The 14,971-nt window shown below is 41.8% G+C and overlaps 1 protein-coding gene across 1 annotated transcript in view; it reads left to right on the top strand.

Moving 5' to 3' along the window:
• The window catches only part of COLEC12 (collectin subfamily member 12), a 179,948-nt gene that overhangs the window by 136,988 nt on the left and 27,989 nt on the right, over window positions 1-14,971 (top strand). The window contains exons 3-5 of the mRNA XM_043443901.1: window positions 1,801-1,923; window positions 11,314-11,412; window positions 12,482-13,528. Coding sequence (XP_043299836.1) covers window positions 1,801-1,923; window positions 11,314-11,412; window positions 12,482-13,528 — 1,269 coding nt within the window. The remainder of the gene's footprint in view (window positions 1-1,800; window positions 1,924-11,313; window positions 11,413-12,481; window positions 13,529-14,971) is intronic.

Below are 14,971 nucleotides of genomic sequence, written 5' to 3'. Positions count from 1 at the left end.
GTTAACTCTAGGTCTGTTTGATCAATGAGTCCGACTTTACAGGTTCACCTTCAAGGGACTGGTTAACCAAAGGTTGATCCAGCACGACCATCTCCTAAAACAAACCTTAGCACCTCAAAATGTGTTCCTCCAGTGAAGCATCTCCTAGACCTAGTTAGAAATGCAGAGTCTTAGCTCCTGCCTTAGACCTACTGAATCAGATCTGCATTTCAACGTAATTTGTGAGCACTTTTTGAGAAGCACTGTTCTAATGCACGGCGGCCAGACCTGCAGCATCGCAGCCCCTGGGAACTTGTTGGAAATTCAGATTCTCAGGCACCTTCTCAGACTTCCTGAATTAGAAAGGCTGTGTTTTAACGAGCCCTTCAAGTGAATCCAGTGGGATGGGATGGTGGTAGTATTGAGGGATGGAAATAAGAAAATTAAAGAAACACTGCTCTAAGCCATGAATCACTGCTCTAAGCCATGGAACAGAGTGCTTGAACCCCCTCCCCTTGGGCGTATAACCCAGAACACTGGAGGGATTGGTTAAACCCTGGAAGTTAAATTTGAGGCATTGTTCTATGCTGTTTCTCTCATCATTTTGCATTAAACACAGCTGAAGGACTCTTTTCACTGTAGAAGGGCACTAGGCGTAAAATTACAAACCAAAGGGTAGGAACTTCGGCTGTGGCTTAATCTTCACAATTTATCCATCAAAAGTTATTGAGCACAATTCTAGGAGATCAGTCCTTTATGTGCTATTGCTCCTGGGGGACGCTATTAGTGAGATGCACATAGGAAAACCAGTCAGGGCAAGGAGGACTCTCCCGACATGCCTTACAATGTGATTTTCTCATTAAAGTGTCCAGAGCCTTTGTCTTCTGTGTTTCTAATAAAACTATGGCAAGTTCCCTTTTTATGCATTAGTTTCTGGAGTCCCTTGCAGAAGTGATGGTGGTTTACCACTTAGAGTGTTTTTCAAACAGTTCAACTGTGAGCAATAAAAATTTACCTCTTCTCATCAGAAATGTCTGGTTTTTCTGGTTGTTCCCTAGTTGTTATTCATATCACTGTGATAACTTAAATAAGGGTCGCTGTCTGTTTTCTGCATATGTGTAATGTACAAAAGTGGCTATATATTGAACATTTTAATCCTAAAATTACCTATATTTTCTGCTAAGGTAAATTATAGCACATTATTAAGTTATATAGTACATTATAGCCAGTGGCATGCTGGTAAACCAATTTGGGATGTGTGAGGGCATCATGTATAGTGTTTGCAAATTTCCATGGTATAAATAGTCCCTCCAGGGTTGATTTCAAGCTGCCAACAATTTAACAACCAGCTCCCCAAATTCCTACAAATTTGACAAGTGACTCTTGAAAGCAGTAGGAATTAACTCAAGCATACCACTGAAACAAATGTCAAGGGAAAAGTCACTTTTTTTTTTTTGCTTAGTTGTGTTTGAATTACTGTTGGTCCAACAATGGTTCAAACAGGTAGATTTGGGTGTTTTAAGTCTTTTGTCATATAGAGATCTTATCATAATGGAATGTGATTTGGAAACTGTTCTATGAAACAAAGGTCTGTGCTATTTTCAAGTCATTAAATATGTTTATAATAACACAATGGCAATATTTAAGTTGTGTTAAATGTGTTGCTCAAGGAGTGAGTATGTTTAATTTTAAAATACCACTCAACCTATAGAAAGGCATATGTGAAAACTATATTCTTATAGTATTTAAGCCAAAATGCAAAAGTTTACTTCTGAAATGGTGTTTTTGGTTACTGTTGTTAAGATTTGCCTTTTCTTACAGGTATTCAGGAAGGAACACAATGTACCAAATGTAAAAATAACTGGGCACTGAAGCTTTCTATCATATTATTATACATTTTGTGTGCCTTGCTTACCATCACAGTAGCCATTTTGGGATACAAAGGTAAGTACTGCTTCCTTTTTCCTTCTAAAAAGCAAGTTTCCCTTCATTCATTTACACCTGAAAACACAAGTACATTTGCAGGCTTGAAGTAGTTCATGAATACAATTCAGATGCAAAACTTAAACCTCTGAAGCTCCATCTTTATGTCTTGAGCTTCTTATAGCTGTGGAATCCGAAAGGAGAGAAGGAGCAATTCCTCTTGAGTCATTTCAACCATAATCATGGTCCTTTTATGAGTTGTAATTTTCTTCCCTCTTTGTTGCTTTTTCCTACTTATTTCCAGATACTCCCTCTTCCTCTGCCTTTTTTCATCTTATCTCTAAGAGGCCCCACAAAAACCCTGGAGTCAGCACACAGGAAAACTCTGTTGACAGAGGATAAGACCTCCAGAGACATGGCTTACGTCACCCGAGGACTGGCCTTATAATTCCCTTTTTTTCTCTTTAGCACATTTACTGTGGTCACTGTTGTTTATCTAGCTCCAGAAAAACACAGCGCTATAGACGTGAACCACAGAGATGGTACCACTGTCTCAGCTGTGCTTTATGGCTTATCAGACATTCTTTGAACATGTCTGGTTTAAGATTGGTGCAGGATTTTTGCCTAAATCCCCCAGACTTACAGATAAAGTGGGTTGGTTCTCCCCACCCCCATGGGCATTCCAGACACCACAGGTGAAGGTGTCCTGATTCAGAATCACAAACTATGTAAACCCTTTTATAGAAAACAGCCATGGAAGCCTCACAGAGACACGTGAAACAGACGTGTCGTCTGGTTTCAGTGAGAGAGGCAGACATGGGGTCTGCTCATCTTCACCCTGACAGGTTAACAGTGGAGAATTCCACACATTCCCATCTCTGTTCCCTGCCCCATCAATTTGACCTGGGGACAAAGTGAATTCCCTCCAACTTGTAACTCCCCCCACTGTTCTCCCAGGAGTTAGTGGTTTCCTGAGACCACAATGTACTGGAATGAGAATGGTCCCTGTTCAGTTCTTGAGTCCACCATTTGAAGAGCAATTGCTAGTGTTTATTAAGTGCTCGTTGACGTGCCAGGAATTACGCTGAGTCCTTGTGTGGCTGTGTAACCTGGGTATGAATTGTAACCTCTTAGTGTTTTACTGAATTTTTACCTGTAAAATGACAGTAATGGTGCCATTCTTCGAGGTGCTTGGGATGAGCAAAGATGATATAACGGAGCCACCTGTTCTGAGGTTGGGCCCAGTAGAGTGGCTAAATCTCTCTCTTCCTTCTTGTTGTTTAGTTGCTAAGTTGTGTTGAACTCTTTGCAACCCCATGGACTACAGCACGCCAGGCTCCCCTGTCCTTCACTATCTCCCAGAGTTTGCTCAAACTTATGTCTGTTGAGTCGATGATGCCATCTAACCATCTCATCCTCTGCCTCCCCCTTCTCCTTTTGCCTTCAATCTTTCCCAGCGTCAGGGTCTTTTCCAGTGAGTTGGCTCTTTGCATCAGGTGGCCAAAGTATTGGAGCTTCAGCTTCAGCATCAATCCTTCCAATGAATAGTCAGGGTTGATTTCCTTTAGGATTGACTGGTTTGATCTCCTTGCAGTCCAAAGGACTCTCTTCCTTGCTTCTTCATAACTGCATTTTTACAGTTCTAGCCATGAGAACAGCAAAACATATTAAAAATAATATAATCAAGGCTTATGGAGTCCACTTCTAAACCTCTTTCCATGGAAAATTGTGTGTGTTTCCATAGTGTGTTGACTGATGAACTTGGGCAGTGGAAATATGGAAAATTACCAGGCCATTTTATCCAGTTGCAATGAGTTAATCTCACCCAGGATTAACAGAGCAAGTGTTAAGAAAGGCTATTAAATCATGGTGAAGGCTGGACAGGGGGATGAGGGGGAGGAAACCTAATGGGGAAAAGGAGGGTGTTTTATGTCCTAGGTAATTCAGCCTGGCTGTCTTCCTTTACTGGATTATTGAGGTCATTACTCACTTCTCCACAACTTTTCCTAGTGAACTCAGATAAAGAAGAGGCTTGAAATCAAACTGTCATTTAACCGGTATCCTTAAGGCTCGGCACTATGTGATGTCACGAAAGTAAACAGAGATGAGAAAGGTTTGAAGAAATACCTCTATGTGGTATTTGTCATTTTTACTTCTGAAAAAAAAAGTCTAGAATCTTTAGTTATACAAATAGATCCGAAGGAAGGGGGTTTGTTTGTTTTTAAAGTACAGATATTTCCTCTGCTTTTATGAGCGTGGAAAGGCCTTCTCGGCTCTGGCCTGCATGTGTGGGTCCATTTGCCTGGAACACATTTTCCCTCTTCTCCACCTTTTTCTCATGACTTTCTCCTCCTTCTTTCCTTTCATGTCCCCCTCAGACACGTGTCCTGCGAGATGTCCCTGTAAGCTGAGTTGGGTGCCCACCTGCTGGTCCCCATGGCATCATTTCTCACTCTAGTCCCTGTTGCACTATATCACTATGGCCATTGGGTCTGTCCCACCACCCAAACTGTAAGCTCCAAGAAGACAAGAAGCTATCTTTTATTTATTAAATCTCCTACTAGCATGTGGCTCATAGTACATAACTGGGACCCAATAAAGTTTACTGAGTGAATTAATGAGAAGATAGAGGGATGGTTGAATTGTAAATTATGACTGACTTCTATAAAGGCAATCAGTCGATACCCAGTGACCTCTAAGGCAATTGCTGTAACTCAGGACCCTACCTGAAAGCTTAAAATCCCAAAGATCACTTGGCCTGCTCTGGGTGTATCGCACCGGGATAAAGGGGGATGAGTTTGAGGGGGTGAGACAAGTTAGAGGCAAGACCATGTTCTTATTCCTCTTTCTCTACTCCAAGGCCCCCATCCCTCAGGCTTCTACTGACAAAAAGAAGATAATACAACATGCAGTTTTTGTCTTTAAACACAGCCTTGATGAACTCAAATACTGATATTTTCCAGATGTGTTTTCTCTTTACTTTGAACAGTGATTCCTCTTTCTTATTGATAAGATTCTGGTGACCCAACATGATAAGAGGCAGAAAGATAAGTTCTCCCTTCACACACATCCCTTTGAAGTCTGGAGAAACTCTCTCCACTTTAAAAAAAAAAAAAAGGAAGAAACAAAAAATATTCAGTGAAGGAAGAGGTTTCTCTGAAGGAGAAGTTGGAAGGAAATAAAATAGAAACTCCATTATTTATCAGAGTTTGCAAAGTCATCTCCATAGCGTTTTTTTCAAAACTGTTCTGTGTGTGTGTGTGTGTGTGTGTGTGTTAGTTGCTCAGTCATGTCTGACTCTTTGCGACCCTATGGACTGTGGCCCGGCAGGCACCTCTGTATATGGAATTCTCCAGGCAAGAATACTGGAGTGGGTTGCCATTCTCTTCTCCAGGGGATCTTCCCTACCCAGGGATCGAACCCAGATCTCCTGCATTGCAGGTGGACTCTTTTTCATCTGAGCCACCAGGGAAGTCCCAACTGTTCTTTAGTTCTCTTTTTATGTCACTTATGCGGATACAAGTTAGGATATAACTTAAGTTCCTTCCAGAGAATTTGCTGAACAAGTCAGAGGATTGCTGAGTCACCCAGACAGGTCAGTACAGTAGTGGTGACCGTGCAGCATGTCAGCCACCTTACAGAAAGCCCATTCTTGGACGGTTACGGCTTGCTGCACACTCTGTCCTGGATTATTTATCATCCAGGCAGAAGCCACCTTCTCAGTTCAGTGGGCTGTTTTTTTCTCTGGACCATTTCCTGAACAGGAAAATCCTAGTCTGTGGTCCTGCCCAGCAGGATGCTACCTTAAGGGATTTTAGATAAAGAAGAAAGACAGACATCTGAATCTTTCTCAGTAAGAACCTCCTCTAATACAACATCCCTAGTCACAGATGTCTGCCTTGCTGCTCACTTCTGCAAGGTAGCATTACAGCTGGGTAAGCAGGCTTTCAAATGAGCATCAGACCACACTGTGTAGATGTTGCAAGAATCAAGGATAACACCCTCCCACCAGACAGTATTTTGTAATGAAACCTGATAGTGTTCAAGGTAGACATGTCTTTATTAGATCCCAGGGGAGAGTACCTGGTATTACTGGGCAGTCCCAGATACCAATGAAGGGTTGTGTTTCCTACAGTCAAACTGGTAGACGTCCTCCTGAGCACCAGGCAGGACCTCTGCACTCTATTCTTTCTTGTCCCCAAGGCCGGGTCATGAGCGATATCTCTGGATCCTCCACGTCCATGTTTGCCCCAAACATGACAAGTACTTGGTAGACCTCTAAGAATGATGAGTATAAAGGAAAGATAAAGAAGACATAGTCCTGGGACTTCCCTGGTGGTCCAGTGGTTAAGAATCTGCCTTCTAACACCAGGGACTCAGGTTCAATCCCTGGTCAGGGAGCTAAGATCACATGTGCTGTGGAGCAAATGAGCCCACGCAACTCAACTAGGGAGCCTGTGTGCCACAAACTACAGAGCCCACATGTTCTAGAGCCCATGCAATGCAACTAGAGAGAAGCCTGTGTGCTGCAACGTAGAGCCCACATGCCACAACTAAGACCCAACCCGGCCATAAAAAATAAATATTAAAAATAAAAAGGCTAGCAGACCATGAGTTGGTCTTCTTAACAAGAAAAAAGACACAATTCTTCTCAAGGGATTTTTCTTGGAAGAAACCATATTTAGGAAAAGGAAATACTCAATGAGAGGCAAAGTGGAATTAAAGAGTAAACATGGATGTTGGAGTTAGATCGCCTGGCCTGGCATCCCACTTAGTCTCTTATAAGCCGTGTGACTCTAAGGAAGTTACTGGACATCTCTGGGCCTTGATTTTTTTCATGTGTGAAATAACAGTCCTAGGGATTAACCGCAATGATGATGTGATATACCTTGGAAAGAGGGAGGCAATTTGTAGAGGCTGATTTTATTGCCATTCAGATACAGGGTCTGTTGATATGGAATTGGATCATCAGGGAAAGCTTAGCACAATGGGCCAATGAGATTCAGAGTAGACCTTAAAGAATGGGTGGAATCAAGACAAGGGAGGAAAAGGTTAGTGGCCCAGATCAAGGACTTTTATAGGACTTCCTTAGTGGTCCAGTGGTTAAGAATCTGCCTGCCAATGCAGGGGACATGGGTTCAATCTTGCCTGGTCTGGCAAGATCCCACATGCAGTGGGGCAACTATGCCTGTGTGCCACAACCACTGAGCCTGTGATCTAGAGCCCATGCTCCACACAAGAAAAGCCACTGCAACGAGAAGCTCTTCTGCAACTGGAGAAAGCCACTGAGCAGCAACCAAGACCCAGTGCAGCCAAAAGTAAATAAATTTTTAAAAAATTTAAAAAGCACTGGAGGGGACATATGTATATCTATGGCTGATTCATGTTGATGTATGGCAGAAACCAACACAATATTATAAAGCAATTATCCCTCAATTTAAAGTAATTAAAAAAAACCCAAGCACTTTTATAGAAAAGGTGTTATTGTTGGATTATCCTAGAGAATTGAGCTTTTTGGGTATTTGAAAAGGGGCAATGTTTCATATATATGACACTTAAAGTAATACTTTGAAGATAAAAGTCTGTCAAGAAACACTTTCTAATAAAGGGGACCATGTTAAAAAACAGACTGCTTGGACCCTTCTGTGTTCCCTGTTTGTTTTCCTCATGTGAGAACAATCTATACACTGAGGTCTCCTTCCAAAGACGGGGAGTTTTTAGGGTCAGAGAGGATTTCTGCCACTATTTTCCTGACTGAGAATTTGTGCTATTGAGTTAAGAGTAAAAACTGGTGAAAATGCTGTGTTATTACAGCAAGTGTTGCTTCTGGTCTCCATCAGTCTAGCATTTTTAAGCAGTTGCAAGCTGCCAGCTTTGCAATCCTCAAGTTTGCAGCTTTATATCCAAATTCTATTTTTAAACACAGATACACCGCCCTGGTGCCTTCAACCAGTTCATTAGCCCTTGTGCGCGGGGCAAAGAGTTTTCTAGCACCAAAGAGAAACCTAACAGATTTTTTTTAAGTGAATGTATTTATTCCTTTTACTCTGTACAAACCTGAATGATCTGTCTATGACAGTTCTGTGTTTTTAAAAAGTAAAATGGAAGACAAATTAGAGAGGGTTGAAAATGACTGCCTGTCAGCATATTCAGAGGTTTCTCTGGCTTCCAGGAAAAAGGGGCAGGACTTAAGGTCCCTGTGTGTGGTTTGAGGACAGACTGAGGCTTGTGTTTTGATTTGAGAATCAAAACTGAACCTAAACTTGTAAACATGCCATGTTTTATTTTTTTAAAGGGTAGCTTTGCTAAAATGCAGATGAACATTTTGTTCCTTGGAGTTTCTAGGAATAAGCATGCCTGTCAGACAACCCTCAGATTATTTTAACTGTACCTCTGGGTCTATATAGTAATTTTTTGGAAAAAAAAAAAAAAGATAATTATTCAACTAAATGCCATGCTCATTGCCAATGCCAAGGCCTCCCTGGGTTGGTTTGTACATTTGTTTGCATAACCTCTAGCTCAGTTGATTTTTTTTCCACAGTCTCAGCAGCCAGCAGGCAGATTCTTGTTTATTTAAATAAACAATGTAATGAATAAATCTGTGATGAATACCTACTACGCGCCACACACTGAGCTAAGAGCTGGGGATAAAACCAGCACCGATTTTCCTGCCCTAAGGGGTATCGGGGACTTCCCAGGTGGCGCTAGTGGTAAAGAACCCACCTGCCAATGCAGGAGACGTAAGAGACTTGGGTTCAATTCCTGGGTTGGGAAGATCCTCAGGAGGAGGGAGGGCATTGCAACCCACTCCAGTATTCTTGCCTGAAGAATCCCATGGACAGAGGAGCCTGGCGGGCTACAGTCCATAGGTCGCGGAGAGTCAGACACAACTGAAGTGACGTAGCGAAACCATGACACCACCATGATGGGAGTCCTGTGATCAGGAGAGAGACCCCAGCAAGATAGGCTTCAGCATAGGTTTCCCACAGGTTGTGACCAGCTGAGTCTTGAAAAGCAGGGAGGGCTTAGCTTGGGGAAGAAGCCTGGGAAGAATGTTCTAGGTGGGGAGAAGCATGCATAGAAAGGCTTGGGGGAGAAAGTGTTTGATGCAAGCCACACATTTCATTATGACTGGACTGGAGAAGCCTGGGTAAGAGCACAACCAGCTTCTCCAGGGAAGGTGCCGGGAGCCTTGGGGCTGGTTCACTTTAGGTCACACAGATGCGTGGGAACATACATCTGCTCCCTGACGAGAGCTCCAAGAATCTTCTCACGTGGTCCTGCATGGCTGGAAGGCTTGCTGAATAAACTAGACTGGATCCATTGGCCCACAAGTAATATATAAACCATAGCCACACTTTAGAAAATGAGTCATCATTTTTTCAAAAGCTGTCAATACCAAGAGGGACAGTCAGCCTTGATCTCAAGCTGCTGGAGGTTAGATTTCATGGGAGTCACTTCTGGAGAGAGACACTCTTATTTGACATGCTTTTTTTTTTTCACTTTGTATACTTTATTCGTTTCTATATTTTTATTGGAGATATTTGATTGACAATATTATATTAGTTTTGGTGTCGAACATAATTGATTCAATATTTTTACAGATTATATTCCATTTAAAGTTATTACAAAATAATGGCTATATTTCCCTGCGCTATACAATATATCTTTGTTTTTCATTTTATTCATAATTTGTATCCCTTAATCTTCTACCCCTCTTGTCTCTCCCCTCTTGCAACTGGTAACCACTAGTTTGTTCTCTGTTTCTGTGAGTCTGTCTCTGTTTTGTTATGTATACTTTATTAGCTTGTTTTATTTTTAAGATTTCACATATAAGTGACATCATACAGTATCCATCTTTCTCTGTCTGACTTATTTCACTAAACACAATACCCCCCAGGTCCTTCCACGCTGTTGCAAATGGCAGAATTTCATTCTTTTTTATGACTAATATTTCATTGTGTATATAAGCATCACATCTTCTTGATCCATTCTTCCACTGATGGTCACTTAGATGATTCCTTATCTTGGCTATTGCAACATTGCTGCTATGAACATCGAAGTGCACATATCTTTTCAAATTCATGTTCTCATTTTCTTCAGGTACATACCCAGATGTGGAATTGCTGGATCATGTGGTAGTTCTGTTTTTAGTTTTTTAAGGAACCTCCTTACTGTTCTCCATAGTGGCTCTACTAATTTACACTGTCACCAATAGTATACTAGGGTTCCCTTTTCTCCACATCCTCACTAGTATTTGTTATCTGTAGACTTTCTGACCAGTGTGAGACATTGTGGTTTTGACATTGTGGTTTTGACTTGTGTTTCTCTGGTGATGAGTGATGTGGAACATTTTTTCACTTATTTGTTGACCATCTGTATATCTTCTTTGGGAAAATGTCTATTCAGGTCTTCTGCCCGTTTTCTAAATTGGCTTGTTTTTTGACGTTGAGTTGTATAAGCTGTTTATATATTTTGGATAAGAACCCCTATGAATCATTTCATTTGCAAATATCTTCTCTCATTCGGTAGGTTATCTTTTCATTTTGTCAGGGGTTTCCTTTGCTGTGCTAAAGGTTTTGAGTTTAATTAGGTTCCATTTGTTTATTTTTGCTTTTGTTTCCTTTGCCTTAGGAGACAGTTCCTAGACATTTTAGAATGATAAATTTATAACCATTCATTCTTCTGAGAATGAATAAGAACAGTGGCTTTCATTTAACACTGCATCACTAACTTTTCCAATCATATACAGTCAGGAAAATGCTGGGGGAAAAGTCTTCTTGGGAAATTATTATTATTTGGAAATCCACTTGGGCGTCGTCTTCTTGTGAACTGTTAAAGATTCGCATGTCACTAAAGAGAAGCAGATTGTCAGGCCTTAGTGGTGAACTCAGGACAGAGTGGCAAACACCCTTGACTTCGCATCTCTTTTACTAGGACTTTATGTATAAACTTGAGCTAGATGTTCTTTGCTGTGGCATCTCCTTGCAGATAAGTGAGTCACACCTGCCAAGAATGGCAGGGAGTCTGAGTGACACAATTTTGTAAATAAATTACAGTGTTATGCTTCCACCTATAGAAATGAATATAAATGATAATACAAATTGAGGACTTTTATAATACAAAAAAATTTAGTGAGTTCTAAACTATTTCTTGAGTCCCCAAGGCACAACATAATCATGAGAACAGCTAAGAACCTAGAGTTCTCAACCAACTAAACTGCCATTGGGGTTTGCAACAAGTACGTTATTTATTTTCCTAAAAGAATGGCTTTCCCCCTAGATTTGATTTCATTTATACTTTTTGTTTTATTCTGTTTCCTTTATTCTATCATGAAATGATCTTTTGTTGAAACTGAAAGATAAAATGTGAGCAGGTATGTGCATTAATCCATTGATTTCCAAATCTTAGTTGTAGAGAAAATGGACAATGTTACAGGTGGCATGGAGACATCTCGCCAAACCTATGATGACAAGCTCACAGCAGTGGAAAGCGACCTGAAAAAATTAGGTAATCTGCAATGAACATGAACTATGAAGTTGAATCCCTGTAACTCAGCGGTCCCTAACCTTCTTGTTACCAGGCACTGATTTCATGGAAAACAGTTTTTCCACTGACCAAGGGTGGGAGGGAGGATGGTTTGGGGATGACTCAAGTGCATCACATTTACTGTGCACTTTTTTTCTATTCTTATTACATCAGCTCCACCTCAGGTCATCAGACATTAGATCCCAGAGGTTGGGGACAGCTGCCCTAACTCAACTCTATGTAAATGACCACAGTTTTGTTTTGTTTTTTTTTAAGAATGACAGGGCTCTAAACTCACATTCACCTGGAAAGACCTTAACCTTTCATATTGTGTCTTAATCTTTCCTCATGATTTAATTCAAAAGCTTTAAAATTTTAAAATTAAGGACCAATTTTGAAGTTGAATCCCCTCCCCCCTCAAAAATACTATTGTGTACCAAATAAAATCTGAAGATCAATCCTGATGGAAAAAAACCACAAATACCCTTTATCAAAAGCTCTTTTATAAAATGCATGGTAAATTCTTATTTGAAATATTTTAAACTGCACAAAATAATTGTAGAAATTAATTTGAAGAAATAGAAGATTCCAGCCTATTTTATCCTGTGATTTTTTTTCCCCCAACTTTTTAAAGAAGAATTTTGGTGATTTTAAGAAATAGAAGATTCTAGCCTATTTTATTATGTGATGATTTTTTTCCCCAATTTTTAAAAGAATAATTTTGGTGAACTTAACAAATAGGTTGTTGCCTTCTTGTTGTCCTTCCTAGTGCTCTAGAAGCAAGTAAATTCCCCTTCCTTTCCTGAGAAAAGTGTTCACCCAGGTTAATCTGTGCTGGTATTTTGCACCCTTTCCAATTCCTGAGGACCCAGGTCTAACAGAGATGTAGATTTTACTAATGCATGCAGTGAGCACATCACACAAGTTTTCTGTCCGAAATAGAGCACATTCCAGTTATGAATAAAACTCTATTTTATTCTTGGGAATCTGTGACCTCACCCAAACACATCTCCATCCCACCAACCTGAGTAACACACATGTCTGATTCCAGGGGACCAAACGGGAAAGAAAGCGCTCAGCACCAACTCAGAACTCTCCACCTTCAGGTCGGACATCCTGGATCTCCGTCAGCAGCTTCATGAGATCACGGAAAAGACCAGCAAGAACAAAGATACGCTGGAGAAGTTACAGGCAAGTGGGGACGCGCTGGTGGACCGGCAGAGTCAACTGAAGGAAACTTTGGAGAATAACTCCTTCCTCATCACCACTGTCAACAAAACCCTGCAGGCGTATAACGGCTACGTCACGAATCTTCAGCAGGACACGAGCGTGCTGCAGGGCAACCTGCAGAGCCAAATGTACTCCCACAACGTGGTCATCATGAACCTCAACAACCTGAACCTGACCCAGCTGCAGCAGAGGAACCTCATCACGAACCTGCAGCGCTCTGTGGATGACACGAGCCAGGCGATCCAGCGCATCAAGAACGACTTCCAGAACCTACAGCAGGTCTTCCTTCAAGCCAAGAAGGACACGGATTGGCTGAAGGAGAAGGTGCAGAGCCTGCAGACGCTGGCTGCCAATAACTCCGCCTTGGCCAAAGCCAACAACGACACCCTGGAGGACATGAACAGCCAGCTCAGCTCCTTCGCAGGGCAGATGGACAATATCACCACAGCCTCCCAAGCCAACGAGCAGAACCTGAAGGACCTGCAGGACGTACACAGGGATGCGGAGAACAGAACGGCAGCCAAGTTCAGCCAGCTCGAGGAGCGCTTCCAGCTCTTTGAGTCAGACATTGTGAACATCATCAGCAATATCAGCTACACAGCCCACTACCTGCGGACGCTGACCAGCAACCTGAACGAAGTCAGGACCACGTGCACGGACACGCTGACCAAACACACGGACGATCTGACTTCCCTGAATAACACGCTGGCCAACATCCGTTTGGATTCTGTTTCTCTCAGGATGCAGCAAGATTTGATGAGGTCGAGGTTGGACACGGAAGTGGCCAACTTGTCAGTGATTATGGAAGAAATGAAGCTGGTGGACTCCAAGCATGGTCAGCTCATCAAGAATTTTACCATCCTGCAAGGTAAGTGGGAATTCTGAACTTACATTGTTATCTATGGTTGTAGAACAAATGACCTTAAAACTTGACAATTTAAAACAGTAAGCCTGTATTATTTTGTAGTTCCTGTGTGTCAGGGATTCGGGAGTAGCTTATTGTAAGTCAGGGGTTTTGGCTCAGTATCTCTCTTGAGGTTGTAGTTAAGATGATAGCTGGAACTATAGTCTTCTTATTTACCTATTTTTGGTTGTGCTGGGGCAGGGAGGTCTTTATTGCTGCTCACAGACTTTCTCTAGCTGCGGCAAGTAGGGGCTCCTCTTTAGTTGCGGTGCACCGGCTTCTCATTGCAGTGGCTTCTTTTGTTGCAGAGCATGGGCTCCAGGTGCTTGGGGGCTTCGGTAGCTGTGGCACCTGGGCCTAGTTGCCCTGAGGTATGTGGAATTTTCCTGGAACAGGGATGGAACTCATCTCCCCAGAATTAACCACTGGACCTCCAGGGAAGCCCTGGGGCTGTAGTCTTCTGAAGCTTTAATTGGCGCTGAGGAGCTGCTTCCAAGATGGCTCATTCTTATGGCTCTTGGGCTTGTTGGTTATTGGCAGGTGGCCTTGGTTCCTCATTATGTGAAATGCTTGAATGTCCTCACAGCAGGGCAGCTGGCTGCCTCCAGAACAAATGATCCAAGAGAAACAGAAAGAAGGAAGCCAAGATGTCTTTTATGACCTAGCCTCAAAAGTCACATACCATCATTCCACCATATCCTCTTCTTTAGAAACAAGTCACTAAGTCCATCTCACACTCAAAGGAGAAGGGAATTAAGTTCTATTTCTCAAAAGGAAGCGAAGCATAACTAAGAATTTGTGGACAGTGCTTAAAGACATTCCATTAAATGTTTATGAATGAAAGACTTGTTAATTTGGAATTTTTCAGTGCCTAGCTATTTCAATGCCATTATAAATTGGGCTCTTTTGGAAGAAAGATTCAATCTTTTAGATCATGGAGTGATCATTGAGAGGTTCCTACTTCCAAGTGCCATGAACAGTGGATGATTGGCCATCACAGTAACTGTAAGCCACAGAGGAGGGAAATGATGTGACTTACATATAAAATCTGAGTTTTGCTCCAAACCAGGTCATCCATATAAACTGAAAGTCCTTGGATCAGATCAGATCATTTTTGAGCTTTCAGGAAAGCAATAATCATCAGAATGATTTCACTAAGAAGGAGGCCAGTGAACTTCATTTTATTTCCTGACAGTAACAGAGATAGTATATTGTTTAAAGTAGGAGAATGAAAAATAGCATATCCGGACGTCAGCGAGGCTCCTGGCAGTGATACCCTTCAGAACAAGGTGGAGCAATCAGTGCTGGATGATAGACCAATTAGATGGGTTTATTTGTTGTATTCGTTTTCTGTGCTGCATGGCAAATTACTAAAAACTCAGCACTTACAGCACCCATTTCTCATCT

The sequence above is a fragment of the Cervus canadensis genome, chromosome 23, assembly GCF_019320065.1.
Source record: "Cervus canadensis isolate Bull #8, Minnesota chromosome 23, ASM1932006v1, whole genome shotgun sequence".
NCBI lineage: Eukaryota > Metazoa > Chordata > Mammalia > Artiodactyla > Cervidae > Cervus > Cervus canadensis.
The sequence above is the reverse complement of the archived record's forward strand: the minus strand, read 5'-3'. Positions and strand labels throughout refer to the sequence as shown.